The 14,742-nt window shown below is 41.2% G+C and overlaps 1 protein-coding gene across 1 annotated transcript in view; it reads right to left on the bottom strand.

The window, feature by feature from the left end:
• LOC138795503 (uncharacterized) overlaps positions 1 to 14,742 on the bottom strand; it is a 154,530-nt gene that overhangs the window by 50,557 nt on the left and 89,231 nt on the right. Inside the window, exons 61-68 of the mRNA XM_069974682.1 lie at positions 13,272 to 13,372; positions 12,124 to 12,273; positions 11,084 to 11,158; positions 9,110 to 9,280; positions 6,660 to 6,812; positions 5,391 to 5,495; positions 5,130 to 5,296; positions 3,303 to 3,489 (exon numbers count right to left, since the gene is read on the bottom strand). Of these exons, the coding sequence (XP_069830783.1) occupies positions 3,303 to 3,489; positions 5,130 to 5,296; positions 5,391 to 5,495; positions 6,660 to 6,812; positions 9,110 to 9,280; positions 11,084 to 11,158; positions 12,124 to 12,273; positions 13,272 to 13,372 (1,109 nt within the window). The remainder of the gene's footprint in view (positions 1 to 3,302; positions 3,490 to 5,129; positions 5,297 to 5,390; positions 5,496 to 6,659; positions 6,813 to 9,109; positions 9,281 to 11,083; positions 11,159 to 12,123; positions 12,274 to 13,271; positions 13,373 to 14,742) is intronic.

Here is a 14,742-nt window from a genome sequence, read left to right as displayed (position 1 = left end):
GGGTTGGATTTCATGAGATGTTGGTATGGCTATGTGTTTCAGCATCAGTATGCAAAAAAAAATGTGTTTAAGTGTACGTTTTAATCATGGGTTTACTGTTACTAAAATGGAATAATCAGGTTTGCCCAATCTAAAGCTAAAGCTTTGACTGTCCGGGCATGATGGGAGTTGTAGTTTTGCGACAGCCGGGAAGCCAAGCATCCCTACCCCTGCAATATATGATGTCTTTTTGTGTTTTGTTCACACTTCGAAAAAAATTCAATCAATTTATTTCAACGGGAGCTTCAGAGCAGGACCGCACACAAGGGAATAACATGTCACTTCTTTTTCCGTGCAGTTCACCATCTTCCTTTGAAATCAGTGGCTGCAGGCTTTTTTTAAAGTGAACCTCCATTTTTTTTTTAATATATATATATATATATATATATATATATATAAAAACAGTAGCAGTTAATGCCTATGGTATTAATGGTATACATGGTATACACTCTGGCCGGAATCCGTGCAGCTATGGCCGCAAGCTCCATTATGTGAAGTTGGGAGTTCTGATGCGGTTGCGCACGGATGCAGCCGCATCAGAACTCAGCGGCGCTAAAGATAACCTGCCTGGTACTGGCTGGGATGATCTTTTCTGAGACCAGCCGTTACGTGACCTGGCTGGGTCACGGAATGGCCGGTCTCATACAGCGTCTGAACATAGCCTTACAATGTATAGTTTAAAAGGGTACTCCAGCAAAAAAAATCAAATCAACCGGTGCCAGAAAATGCCAACGATTTGTAATTTACTTCTATTAAAAAATCTCAGGTCTTCCTGTACTTAACAGCTGCTGTATGACCTGCAGGAAATTGTGTATTCTTTCCATTCTGGAGAGAGTTGGAAAAGTTTTCTATAGGGATTTGTTACTGCTCAGAAGTTCCTATCATGGACAGCAGAGAACACTGGAAAGACTGGAAAGAATACACCGCTTCCTGCAGGACATATAGCAGCTGATAAGTACTGGAAGACTTTTTAATAGTAATAAGTAAATTACAAATCTCTGGCACCGTTTTTTTTGCTGGAGTTCCCCTTTAATTTTTTTTAAATCAAACAGTACAGTTTTTTGTTCTGTAATGATATTTATTTCATGCTTACCCACAAGATGATGATTACTTAGATTGCTAGTAACATGAAATATTGGATTAAACAAAAGAACACAAACTCAATCTATCGTTCAGTATATAGACATGCAGTAGTTTGATGTTCGGCTTAGTACAATAAGGGATCTATCTATTTTCTGTTTGAGTGCCTCTCTTCTAATGCTTAATAGGTTCCCAACAATGCACAGTAATGGAGGATCTTGCTGCGGCAAACATTAAGATTAAAAAGCGAAACAATGGCCTTTTGTTTGGAGGGAGATTAGCGTGGTCTGTGTTATACAGGGTAATAGCACACACTGCGTTGGCCTTTTATCTGCGCTCTGATCATACCATGACTGCACTGATACATATTACAGCACTGGAGCAGCCTTCATGTCTAAAAACAAATCCGACAATTGTTCGGCTTCAAGAGTCACAGTGGCTGCAATAACGATAATTAATATAATTAAGGATAATTGCACTTAACTCCTTAGTAACAGCACTCATTATTTCAGCTGAGTTAATACAGTACACAGTGCTTTCCTCAGAGGTTAAAGGGAAACTAGCAGCTGGTTAGACGAATCTAACTTGCTGATAGTCCCCTATAGCGCCGGGGATGCTGGGGAGGAAGGTATTTGTTTTACCTTCCTCATTGGCGACGCTCCCGCGCTGGTAGTCGGGGTAATGTGCAGCTGGGAGCACTGCCCTGCCCCCACAGCCTGCTCCATTGATTACCATAGCTTCATCTAACCTGCTGATAGTTCCCCTTTAAGCTTTGACTTAGAACATATTTTGAACATATGTAACCATTGACTTAAAGGGGTTGTCCAGGTTTAAAATGATATTTAGCTATGCTGCCGGGGCTGCGGGAGGCATGTCAGTGACATATACTTACCTCTCTTGCTCTTCCACAGATGCTGTGTCCCGGTCCACCCATTCTCCTCTGCTGTCAGGAATTTCAGAACATCCGCTGACATGCTGTTCCCTCCAAAAATTCAATAAACTTTGAAGATTATGATATTGGTGAGTGCCGCCATTTACTACTGAACTGTGCGATTGGGATGATATTCCTTCCCTCTTGCAGCACCTGACACTACCACGTAGTGCCGCTCTGAATTTTCTCCATGCCGGCCTCCAGTGTGACTTTATCCCCTCCCTCTGTGTCACAGAGGGGAGGGGGTTTAGTCGGCGGCCCTGACCCCCAGTGCTTCCTTCTGGGCCGATGCTCGGGAATAGACCGGCGCTGTGCACAGGAATTGGGTGGCAGTTCAAAAAAGAACTGCGGCACCGGCATGGGGGTACCGGTGCCACAGTTCTTTTTTGAACCTCCGCCCGATCTATTTATATGAACACAAAGTGATGTACCTAGTATATTCGCTTTGAAAATACAGTATTTATGTCTATGACCCTAAGGTCCTCACTCTTTTGCGAGCATTGAGACCTAAATAGGGAAACACCAGGGTGGCCCCTATAAGTCAAAGTCTAACTCTGTTGCGAGTGTAACAACATAAGAGAAGGGTTACCAAGGCTAGGCATTCATCCATAGACAGCTGTTACGGGACCAGAATGGTAGCCAGAATCCTGCTCCACACTGACGAGGGGCAAATAGCCTGAAAAAGCTGTCTGTGGATGGATGCCTAGCCTTGGTAACCCTTGTTTTATGTTCTGGTAGCCAAAATCCTATTTTCCCCTCGTCAGTGTGGAGCAGGATTCTGGCTACCATTCTGGTAGCCAGAATCCTGCTCCACACTGATGAGGGGCAAATACCCCGAAACAGCTGTCTGTGGATGGTTGCCTAGCCTTGGTAACCCTTGTCTTATAGTTTTATACTCGCAACAGAGTTAGACTTTGACTTATAGGGGCCATCCTTGTGTTTCCCTATTTAGGTCCCAATGCTCGCAACAGAGTGAGGACCTTAGGGGCTACCGATCAGGGTGGTTTGGTGTTCTCCTCACTAGGAGGCTTCCTTCTCTGGAGAGAGGGATATCTGGCTATTCCCATGTTTTGAGACTCGCAACTGAGGCTCAGCGGACCCCTTCTTGCATATTCAAATTTTGTAGGGGGCAATCAGTGGAGACTGATAAATGAGTACTCTATTGAATTTTTTTCACTGATCTCCCCGAGCTCAGTGATTGTTGTGTTTTATGTCTATGACCCACTTAATAACTAATATGCTGTAAACTTACAGTACAGAGAATGGCTGTTGGTTTTCCTTCAACTGCCGAGATCTGAATCGCTGATTTCAAGCTGTTCAAATAGCTGTTGTTTCCAGATATATCCAATGCATGAAGAGGTATCTCGGCAACGTAGAGAGCCAGCTTAACTAGGGTGGACAGGTGGGATCCAACACAGCCGACTAACAAAGCATTACCACTGCAATGACAATGAGATTTACAGTATTATTAAGGTGAAGGATCATACACTTTCTTTTTTTTTATGTACCATACTTTACAAATTAAGAACACTGCAGTAATACTGTAGAGTAGTTCTAAGAAAAAATCTGATATCAGTTTAATTACTAAACATTATATTAAACCTACAATTAATGTAAAAAATTTATATAAATATATTAAAACCACGTGAAAGGAACATATAATCAGAAATTACCTAAATAAAGCAATCTCGCAATCTCGACCTCGATCTTAGCATATAACTTTCCAGCAATTTACTCATTAGGCTAAGTTCACACTGCGTCTTAGAAATTCATTTTTTTTCCCCCCTTAAAAAAAAAACGGATAAAAACAACAGATGCATTTGTGTGCATCCGTTTTGATCCCTTTTTCCATTGACTTCAATTATATAAAAAAAAGATTAAAACGGATCTGTTTTTCTAAACGGACACAAAAATTAGGTTGAGTACATTTTTTGCATGTAATAAAAAAACGATCCGTTTTGAACCGTTTTTTTTTGTATAATGGAACTCAATGGAAAAACGGATCAAAACGAACACAAATGCATCTGTTGTTTTCATCCGTTTAAAAAACAAAACAAAAACTGCAGTGTGAACCCAGCCTAAGGAGTAAATTGCTGGAAAGCTCACACTCCATTTTTGCAGCCCGTTTACTGTAACCGTTTCATAGGGGGGGAAACAGATGTTTTTTTGGATTAGTTTTTCCCTGACTTTTATTATAATAAGAAAAAGTATTGAAACGCATCCTTTTTTTTTTTTTGCAGACACAAAAAAGTGGTTGACCACATTTTTCTGTATGTTAATTAAGGGTGTGTTCACACCTACAGGATCCGCAGCAGATCCGCAGCAGATTTGATGGTGCAGATTTGATGCTGTGTTCAGTTATTTAAATGAAATCTGCTGCGGATCAGCAGCAGAAAATCAGCTGCGGATTCGTTAAGTAGTAACTATTTAAAAACAGATCCATCAAACAGACTGCAAAAGCACCTTATCATCACAGACAGGATTAGGCTATGTTCACACAACGTCAAAAATAGAGAAAAGGCGTCCGATTTTGATGTTTAAAAAAAATGTCAGTTTTAACTTTAACGCATTTAACTGACTGCAATGGCAATGCATTGAAGTCAATGGAAAGACGGACACCCCATGCACACAATGCATTGAATAACGGACGTTTTTACCACGAACGTTAAAATAATGAACATGATCGTTCTTTTCGGACATCTTTTGCAAACAGCGGACGTTTTTTATTAGTTGTTCACACACAGTTTTTCTTTTTCCACCGTTCTTTCTCCGTTTTTACCATTAAATTCAATGGACTTTTCAATTAAGCCGCATCCAAAGTCCAATTAGTAACCCAAACTAGAATAATGTACAAACACCAGTCATTGCACTATGGGGAGGCCAGGCTACTAAATGACGTTGGTTATTTTAGACTGAAAATAACGGAGCTGGAAAATGTTGTGTGAACATAGCCTAACCGTGATCAAAGTGATGGCAGTAAAATCTAATTTCAGACATCTTTTGGTTTTAATCAATAACATGCACATGTTAACTTTGTAAGTAGAATCGACTTTTATTAATCATACAACTTACAACTCACCCATTCGCACCAGACAAGACCCTGTGTAAACGGATGACTTGGATTACAACATTCTCCGATAATTCAATGTACATCTTTTGGTGTCCAAACTCCTCGTTGTAATGCTGTATAATGGTCTCCAAGAAGCTCTGTACATCATCGAGTTTGTCAAGAGACTGCAGCAGGACCTAGGTAACCATAACCAGCATAGGTTTATTATTCATAAGGGAAAGAAGAGTATAGAATATACAATAAAGTACAGCGTGCCGCATCGAACGTTACCTTGACATCTTTGTTATCTGTGTTGGCTTGATGAGAAAACTTCATTTCTGTTGGAAATGTTGTGTATATTTTTTGAAGCGCAGTTGTTGGTATGTCTGGAAAATACTGGTGGTAGATAGAAAAGTCTGTAATATCGTACATTAGTGTAGAATAAAATTACATAATAAAATAACATATACATAAAATTAGCATAGTAATTTTAAAAAACAATATTATATTGAAATATTTTGAATTCATAAATAGTTAAATTTAAAAAAAGACAAAAAGTCCAGAATACCTGGTGGGCCAACACTATATATATGGTATTGCTTAATTAGTTAATAGTTTGGAAGGAAATGCTGTATTATATCGATATAGTACATGCCATTAAAAAACCACCTGTCAGATGGTGTAGGAGGCAAAAATATACAACATGTGATATAATAGAAGAATAGATCCTCCTTGGACAGACTGATGCCTACTGTTGTGAGGAAGGGAGCATAGGTTATCCTACTGTTGGGAGGAAGGGAGCATAGGTTATCCTACGTCAAAAACTTTTGACATGTCATAGAGACATCCAGAGAGAAAGTTGTCCGACAGCATCCAGTAGTGCAAATGAGCAAGGATTTGTTCAAGCAACATACAGTACACGGTGGAAATGTTTCGACCTCTGAGGGTCTTTCTCAAGCCTGGCTTAAGAAAGACCCACAGAGGTCGAAACGTTGCCACTGTGTACGTTTCTTGAATAAATCCCTGCTCATTTGCACTACTGGATGCTGTCGGACAACTTTTTGGATGTTATATGGTCTTCACTTGGGATTGGAGACCCTTTGGCGTGCATCTCACATCTACTGACAAAAGCGAATTCCTATACTTGGTGCTGTTGGACTTCTCGTTTAGTGGTACGTCATAGAGACATGTCAAAAGTTTTGATCGGTCCGGGTCTGAGTGTTCAGACCCGTATTGATCTGGAGAACAAGAGGGGAGAGACGACTGTGCTGCAGTGAGTCCACTCTCTGTTCTGTTAGAAAAAAAGAGTCGGACTTATAATGGAGCTCTATGGAGCCTGACTCTTTTTTTCTAACTCAGAGTGGGGACAGAACGTAGAGCAGCCCGATGCTTTCCCTGCTCGTTCTCTCGGATCGATCAAAACTTTTGACATGTCTCTATGACATGTTAAAGGTTTTTTGTAACAATAGTGACACTTTAAGCTACTTGGTAGGTGGTTTTAGAGCCTACACTCTCGACACAAATCAGATTCAATCACAATGTGATAAAAAATGTTGATACCTCTTTAATTGTTGTTGTCAATTCGGAGTTGAACCAACTGATGTCTGCATGCCGGCACAACCTGTCCTGTATTACACATTTTATTTCATGTTCCCAGTATCCTACAACAGTGGAACGGTCTTCGCGATCTTCACTGGACAGCTTTCGAAGCGACTGTAAAGATATATATAGGATTTTTTTGTGAATATTTTAAGATAACTTATTGACAGCTGTGGGTGAGTGTTGTGTGCCTTCTCTGTGACTTATGCAGAGGCACTTGTGAAAGGAAGGCGATAAAGTAATCTGTGGCTCATCACCTATGACAAATGGTGTTTTCTGTGTTTTTCCTTCACCTGTATAATATTATCACCTGTGCTAATAGATTTGCTTTAGGGTATATTCACACGGGCGGTCTCGCAGCGAGATTCTCGCTGCGAATCCGGCAGGTCCTGGCAGTTCCCCCACACTATATACTCGTGCGGTCTGAACAACCGCAGCGAGTATGTAATTCTACCGCCCTTAACCCCTTCTGCTCCCGCCCGGCTCCCCCGCTGTAAGCATACATTACCTGTCCTCGCTGCACAGGTCCGGCATTCTGCTTCCTCGTCCGGCCAATCAGTGTGTTGCCCAGCCGCAGCCACTGATTGGCTGGACGGGAGAGCAGGACGCCAAACCCGTGCAGCGAGGAGAGAGGTAATGTATGCTTACAGCGGGGGAGTCGGGCGGGAGCAAAAGGGGTTAAGGGCGGTAGAATTACATACTCGCTGTGGTCGTTCAGACCGCAGCGAGTATATAGTGTGTGGGAACTGCCAGGACCTGCCGGACTCACAGCGCAAATCTCGCTGCGAGTCCGTTCGTGTGAATATACCCTTAAAGGGAATCTGTCACTAGGTTAATTCTGCCTTAAATGAGGGCAGCATAAACTAGTGACAGAAATGCTTAACAGATCAGTGCAGGGGTGTAGCTAGGATTCATGGGGCCCCATAGCAAATAAACTGTATGGGCCCCCCCTCCCCTACACACTATGATATATATATATATATATATATATATATATATATATGTATTGTGGACATGTCACAGGAAAAGTGCTCGAGGGGAGGTACATCTCACCCAGACTACTGCTTATGGGGAGATGGTAAATCTGGAAGAGACCTGTCACTCAGCAGTGATATGCTGCTGAGTTGTTCTTTAAATTTTCCGGGCCGGATTTACTGGAATGGTGGGTAGGTTGGTAGTGGGACCTGCCATTCCCTCCCCCTCGATCCAGTGTGGGTTTTGGGATCAGGTGAGCTCTGATCCCATTCAGCCTGAGAAGGCAAAAGCTCTGGTCAGTCTGAAAGGGATTGCTCTCAGCCAGGGGTGAACAGCTTGCATGCTGTATCTCCTGGGAGCAACGAATACTGCCGCCGCTGGGGCCTATTCATACCCTGTGATACTGCCTACTGAAGAGTCAGATAGGAGACCTGTGTTAGTAAGTGCCCAGACGGGCAAGGACCTTTTTGTTTTGTTTTGTTCTGAAAAGCATGGTATTGCTACATTTCTGTTGAGGACTGTTTATGCAGCTAATAAACACCCAACTGTTTTTATAAGTCCAAGTTTGCTGTCTGAACTGTGTCCAAACACACCATCCCCCGGGAAGATCCTTACAGTATATATATATATATATATATATATATATATATATTGTGGCCAGAAGCAGAATCCTATGGTTATATACATAGGTGCAGGAGCTTTTTGCTTAACCCTTTATTTATTGCAGTGTGTAAGTGACCCAGTGTTCTCTTACATGCTGCAACACAAAAAAGGGTTAGTACAGAAGGCAATTAGCTCTGCTACTCCTGCACTGATAACCCCTGACCTCTGCAGGAACTCAGAGAACAGATGTTATAAGAGTAGTCAGGCAGAGAGCTAATTGTCTTTTGTATTAACCCCTTTTTTGGGTTGCACCATGTTAGAGAAAACTGGGTCACTTATACACTGCAGTAAATAAGGGGTTAAGCAAAAGGACACAGGAGGCTCTTATCTTCCCTGGGCCCCCTCCCTCCACGGGCCCCATAGCAACCGCCTTCCCTGCCTCTATGGTAGCTATGCCACTGGATCAGTGTATTACTTACATCATTCTGTTGAGCTATTGCTGGCTCTGCTGCCCCTAGCAACCAATCAGATTCCACCTTTAATTTTACAAAGAATTTGTGAGGAATGAAAAATGGAATCTGATTGGTTGCTAGGGGCAACTGAGACAGCTCTACTTTACACCAGTTTGATACACCTCCACCACAGTCTCTATCTCTTTTGAGCTATTGCTTAGTCAGCAGGATTACAGTTAATGGCTAATATAGTCTTCCTAAGCGATACAATAAAGCTGAGATAAAATTAATATAAACCCCTCATGAAGCATATGTTTTCAGACACTCTTTACATGTTTTACATTAGACAAGTCTAACCTTATTGTTGTTTCCTTACATTACCTGAAATACTTTTGTTATTTCCCTCAAAGAGAACAGATAGTGCTGTCTGCCTGGTGTTGAGGAGATAAGTAAGACTTTTTTGACAGATTCCAAAAGATGGCACGAGGCTTTTGCCAGGGATAGCTGTAGATCTTCTTGAAGGGAGAGTCCATCCATGTCACCCATATTTGCCTGAAATAAAAAACAACTATGTGAATACAGATTCACTCATAACAAGCATGAAGAACATTATATTTTCAATTCACATGGTGCGCATTTCTTCTGCCCAAAGACAGAACACACAAAGCGAGTGATTTATTAACCCTATGGCCAGTATACATTTGGAAAAAATATTTGTGCACAACGTACTGTGTAGATTTTTAAGATTTAGAGATTAGTGAATAGTAAAATATTCAAAAATTCGAAATTTAATTCGAATAATATTCGATCGAATCCCATTATAGTCTATGGGAGAAAAATACTTGGGACCTGGAAATAAATATTCGACCACTAGGAGGTCACCAAGTGCCCAATGACATCTCAGGAAATGAGGCCAAAAACCTCTTAAATGCATCTGGGACAGCAGGGGAAGCATGCCTGGCTGCATCTAACTTTTGGGGGTCCCTTCCTACCCAAGGGCCCTATTACACGGAACGATTATCGTTTGATATCTATTGTTTGCTAATCGTTCACTAATAGTTAGCTGTAATTCCACAATCGTTCGCTCAAGTTCCACATTTGTTCACTACTCGTTCAGTGTAACTGCACATGGTTCATTGTTTTGCTGGGATCAGATGGAGTAAACGATCATAGTAACGTTCGCAATAATGATCGGAACTAACGACTATAGTTCTGTGTAATATAGTGAACGATTTCAGGTTAACAATAAACAATCTTGTTTGCAATAGTTTATTGTTTGTCGGTAAACGTTAAAAATCACTTTGTCTAATAGGACCCTGAACACACTGGGGGAGATTTATGAAAGGGCGTAAATATACACCTGGTGTAAACTGCCCACAGCAACCAATCACAGCTCAGCTTTTAGCTTTGGTAGAATAAAAGCTGAGCTGTGATTGGTTGCTGTGGACAGTTTACACCAGGTGTATATTTACACCCTTTCATAAATTGCCCCCAGTGTCTTAAACATCTTCTAAATCTCTGCTTTCTATACTTTTAGCCCTAACAAGGGCTTTTGGGGGTCACTTACTACCTAACTTCACCTAAAAGCTTTCTCTCCCTGGTATACAGTCTGTCCCTCTCTAGCTCCAACCAGCAAGTGACATGAATCTGAAATCCCCTATTCTTATATTCAGGAAGTCACATGGTTTAGCCAGCCAATCACAGTTAGAGTTTTTTTTTAAGTCCTGCCTATTCCTAGGGCCTGTCCCTCCCCCCTGCATGTTTATTGGCTAGAAAAATAGCGCCAGGGGGTGGGAGGGGGAATTGAAATTTTAACACGTTTTCATTAGAATATTCGAACAAAAACGAATAGCTAGAATAGTGTAGTATTCAATCGAATAGCTATTCTATCGAATACTATTCGCTCATCACTGTTGAGATTAAATAAATCCAGTGTGGCCATAGCGGGGCCCCATCTGAGAGGGCCTGCCACGTCACATCCCAGGACTGGGGACCAGAGCTGCGGGATACCGGCACCAGTGCTGGAGCAGGGGGAGGTGAGAGCATGTTACTTCTTTCATCCTCTCCCTCCCCAGCACTCTGCCAAAAAAGACCCCAGCTCGGAGTTCTCCTTTAATTTGGAATCTACATTGTGAGCCCCACTGGAGACAGGGACTGATTGACAACTTCTGTAAAGTGCAATGGAAAATGTTGACACTACATACATGAACACAATCAATAAATAGAGATGTAATTACTGTGCATTTACATGCATTAACTTTAACATTAAGATATTGACCATCAAACTTAGGTTACAATCATTCCCCTTTGTGAACACTCAAGAACTTATTAGGCAACGAAATCAGTAAAACTTACTTCTAGTACAGAGAAAATCACTTTTTGGAGCTGTGACCCTTCCAGATCCGGTAGATGGAATATGGTGAAATGTCGCTAAAGAAATAAAACTGAATGGTTAATGTAAACCCCTAAACAGGTGAGCTGCATTAGAGAACAAAAACAGCAATGGAAGATTCAGAACATACTGCTCTATTATTATACAGTACTGTTAGTGACCATGTAAATTAAATTTTCTTTTAAAGAGTACCTGTCATTAAATTTTTTTTTTTTTTTACATATTCATCAGACATGCCAAAAGTTATTTATCACAGTGGGTCCCAAGGCTGAAACCCTATGTGATCAGCAACTATAGTTGGGGAGAGAGAGTGGCAGCAGCATGATCCACTCCCCATTCGGCTGCTATTTCCGACAGTGTAGCCTCATAGACTTACATTGTTGGAATTTTCCCTTACCGAGATACGGCGGGAGTGGATTGTGCTGCAAGGTTCCACAGATCCATCTTTGAAGAAGAGAACAGTGGGCACAGCATCTTCATACATGCTGTATACAGGTACAGGGACATGTCCATTGGTCTTGGGAAATAGTTTCCATTGTCTGCTGGTTTTGCTTGGTTCAAACACAGGTTTTGATGAATTTTACAGTCATGTGGCCTAACCATAGCAGCATTATGGTTATTTTTTAAGGAAACACAAACTTTTTTTTTTTTTTTTTACTCTGGCCATGTGTACTGTTTTAGACCCATAACCAATCTGTACATTTAGGGCTCACTTTTTATACATTTTATAATGAAGGCTTAAGATAACATATAACGTAGGATCTGCATGCTGGTGCATTTATTCTAAGGCTATGTTCATGCAATGTATTTTTTTATGAAAAGAACGGCCATTGTTTACAATTAAAACAATGGCCATTCTTTTCATATTGAAACAAAATGGCCGTAATTTTTGAGTTCCAAGCAATGGCCGTTGTCCATACTGTGTGTGAACATGGCCTAATAATGTAAGTGATTTTGACAAATTTAGATCTCCAGGCATTAGATTAATATATTAATAACTCACCAATAGCCGTTGAACTGAAACTTTATGGGCGCTGCTGACATATTTGGGTTGACCCATTACTGCCTTTACAAGGAGCCCTTCTATGGTCTGCCATTCAAAAGGTTTGCTGAATCTCACCAGAGTTTTCTCATCAAGAAGCATTCTCAGCAGCTAGATACATGGATGAGAACAAATACTTTGTAGTTAGTTACTTTGGCACATACACACATGCTGCAAATCCAAAATACGTAGTCCTTTCCAAAAGCTATATTATTTAGAGATACTGGCTTCTTATAGTATGAACCAGAGCTGGACTGGAACTAAAGGTCCCGTTACACTTTCTACCTCTGTTGGAAAATCACTGCCCAACCCCTTTGTTCATAGAGAGGCAAGCTGCTTCCAGAGCACTTAGGTTGCGGCATTTCCCTCCCTATAGAGAACACAAGAATGTTTGGCCTTGCTGAATGTTCATGTGTATTGGGATGACGGGAGAGATAGCTATTGAAGGTGTATGGCTACTTTAATTTACCCCCTGTCCAATTGTGACAGGTACTGTACACTTTATTAAAGAGGATGTACCACTAGGTACATCCTCTTTAACCTGACACAGCGATAGAACGGCGCTGTCACGGGCAAGCCGGTGCTGCGGTCCATTTTTCGATCCGCGGCCCGTTTCCTGTGTACGGCGCCGTTCTGTGCACGGGTAGCGGGCCAGTGCTCAAGCACTGGAGGCGGGCCGGCCGCCCCCAGTGGGAGGGAATTCCCTCCCCTTTATGACGCGGCTCCATTTAAATCAATGGATGGCGGCACCGGCTTTCCCGTGACTGCGCTGTTCTATCCCTGTGTCAGATTAAAGTACCTGATGGTACATCCTCTTTATAGCGATGTTCACACTATGTAAAAAACACGGCCGTATTTCATAACAACGGCCGTGTTTTTTACATAGTGTGAGCCCAGCCTAAGGCTGTGAAAATGCAATATGCTCAGCAGCTATTCAACAATTTTTTGTTAACAAGCACCGAGCAGCGCATAGGACTCTCTAGAGTATCGAGTACTTTAAAGTAGTAAATACTATACTCCATAGAGCATGCTCGCTCATCTCTAGTCTGTATGTATATTCTTACTAGTGAATGATAATAATAGTACTTTAGTTTACTGGCACAGTGTACCTCATTGCAGTTTTGTACCCCATTTTCATCCGGTGTAGGAAGATGCAGATCATCGATGAATAACTGCAGAGTCTTTCCATCTTTTGCACCATATATGAAACCTGAAACACATAATATATATGTTTATAAAGTGACAGCAACATCTTAGTAGAGATTACAATATAAATTTGCCACCTATGAAATATTTACACCCAATGAGACCAATTTTATAAGACATAATCTATTAGCATGGGTGACACATATGACCCAGAGAACATTCAATCTTGACTTTTAACAATGAACCGTTGCTTCAGGGGAGAGGTGCTGCAATACCCTCAAAATTTCACCCCCAATAAAATTCTATTATTTTAAAATATATACGACTATAGAAAATATTTTACACAGATTAATTTGAAGTGACAAATATATTTTTGGCTAGCTTATGTCAAGTAAAAAGATAAAATGACAAGAAATAGCTTTAAATTGTATAGATTAAAAATGGCAAGAAAACATTTAATATGTCTTATTACAGGGGTTTTCTAATTTATTATTACTGAGCAGCACCCCGGCCCCTTTCTTTTAAAGGAGCTGTTGGTCAATGTGTGACCCGCAGCTCCATTCATTCTCTATGGAGCTGCCAGAGATAGCAGAGTACAGCACTCGACTGTCCCGCGGCTCTATTCAAAAGAAAGGAGCCAGGGTGTGGCTCTAGAGATACCTGGGGGGAGGGGAGGTTGGACCCCCCACAATCGAGGGGACAAGTAATGATATATCGGAAAACCCCTTTAAGCAACAGTGTGGGCCACATATCAGGCTAAATGGGCATTTTGTTTTATTTTTATCCAGAAATGGATCCTGTTGGTCCCTTCATCCAGAAAGAAAAGTAGTATTTAACTAGGCACTGGTGAAAGAATACTCTTCCAGTGAGTAGAGCGGCAGGAACATATATCTGTCCACACAGTACTAACTAAGCAGCAACCAGCAAAATTAGGCTGGGTTCACACTACATTTTTATGATGTGTTTTTTCATCTGTTTTTTTTAAAAAAAACGGATGGAAAAACGGATACATTTGTGTGCATCTGTTTTTCCATTGACTTCCATTATATATAAAAAGGATCAAATCACATCCGTTTTTTAACATACACAAAAATACAATCAACTCGGTTTTTGTGTACGTTAAAAAAACTGATGTATTTTGATCCGCTATTTTTATAATGGAAGTCAATGAAACAATGGATCAAAATGGATGCCCACAAATCATCAAATAGGAAAATTGTTGAAACACTCACTATAAAAACTTCAATCTTTATTCATAACTTTTTAAAAATTGCCATAGCAGGTATAGCGGCAGCAAGAATGCCAGTGCCTCCGTGATAGCGTTACAGCTGTTTTGCACAAGTCAGTGCGCGTCTGTAGAAGCGCACTGACGTGTGCGAAACAGCTGTCATGCTGCCACGCTATCACAGAGATACTGGCGTCCTCGCTGCCGCT

The sequence above is a fragment of the Dendropsophus ebraccatus genome, chromosome 6, assembly GCF_027789765.1.
Source record: "Dendropsophus ebraccatus isolate aDenEbr1 chromosome 6, aDenEbr1.pat, whole genome shotgun sequence".
Classification (NCBI taxonomy): domain Eukaryota; kingdom Metazoa; phylum Chordata; class Amphibia; order Anura; family Hylidae; genus Dendropsophus; species Dendropsophus ebraccatus.
Note: the sequence above shows the minus strand (reverse complement) of the source record. Positions and strands in the feature narration are given on the sequence as shown.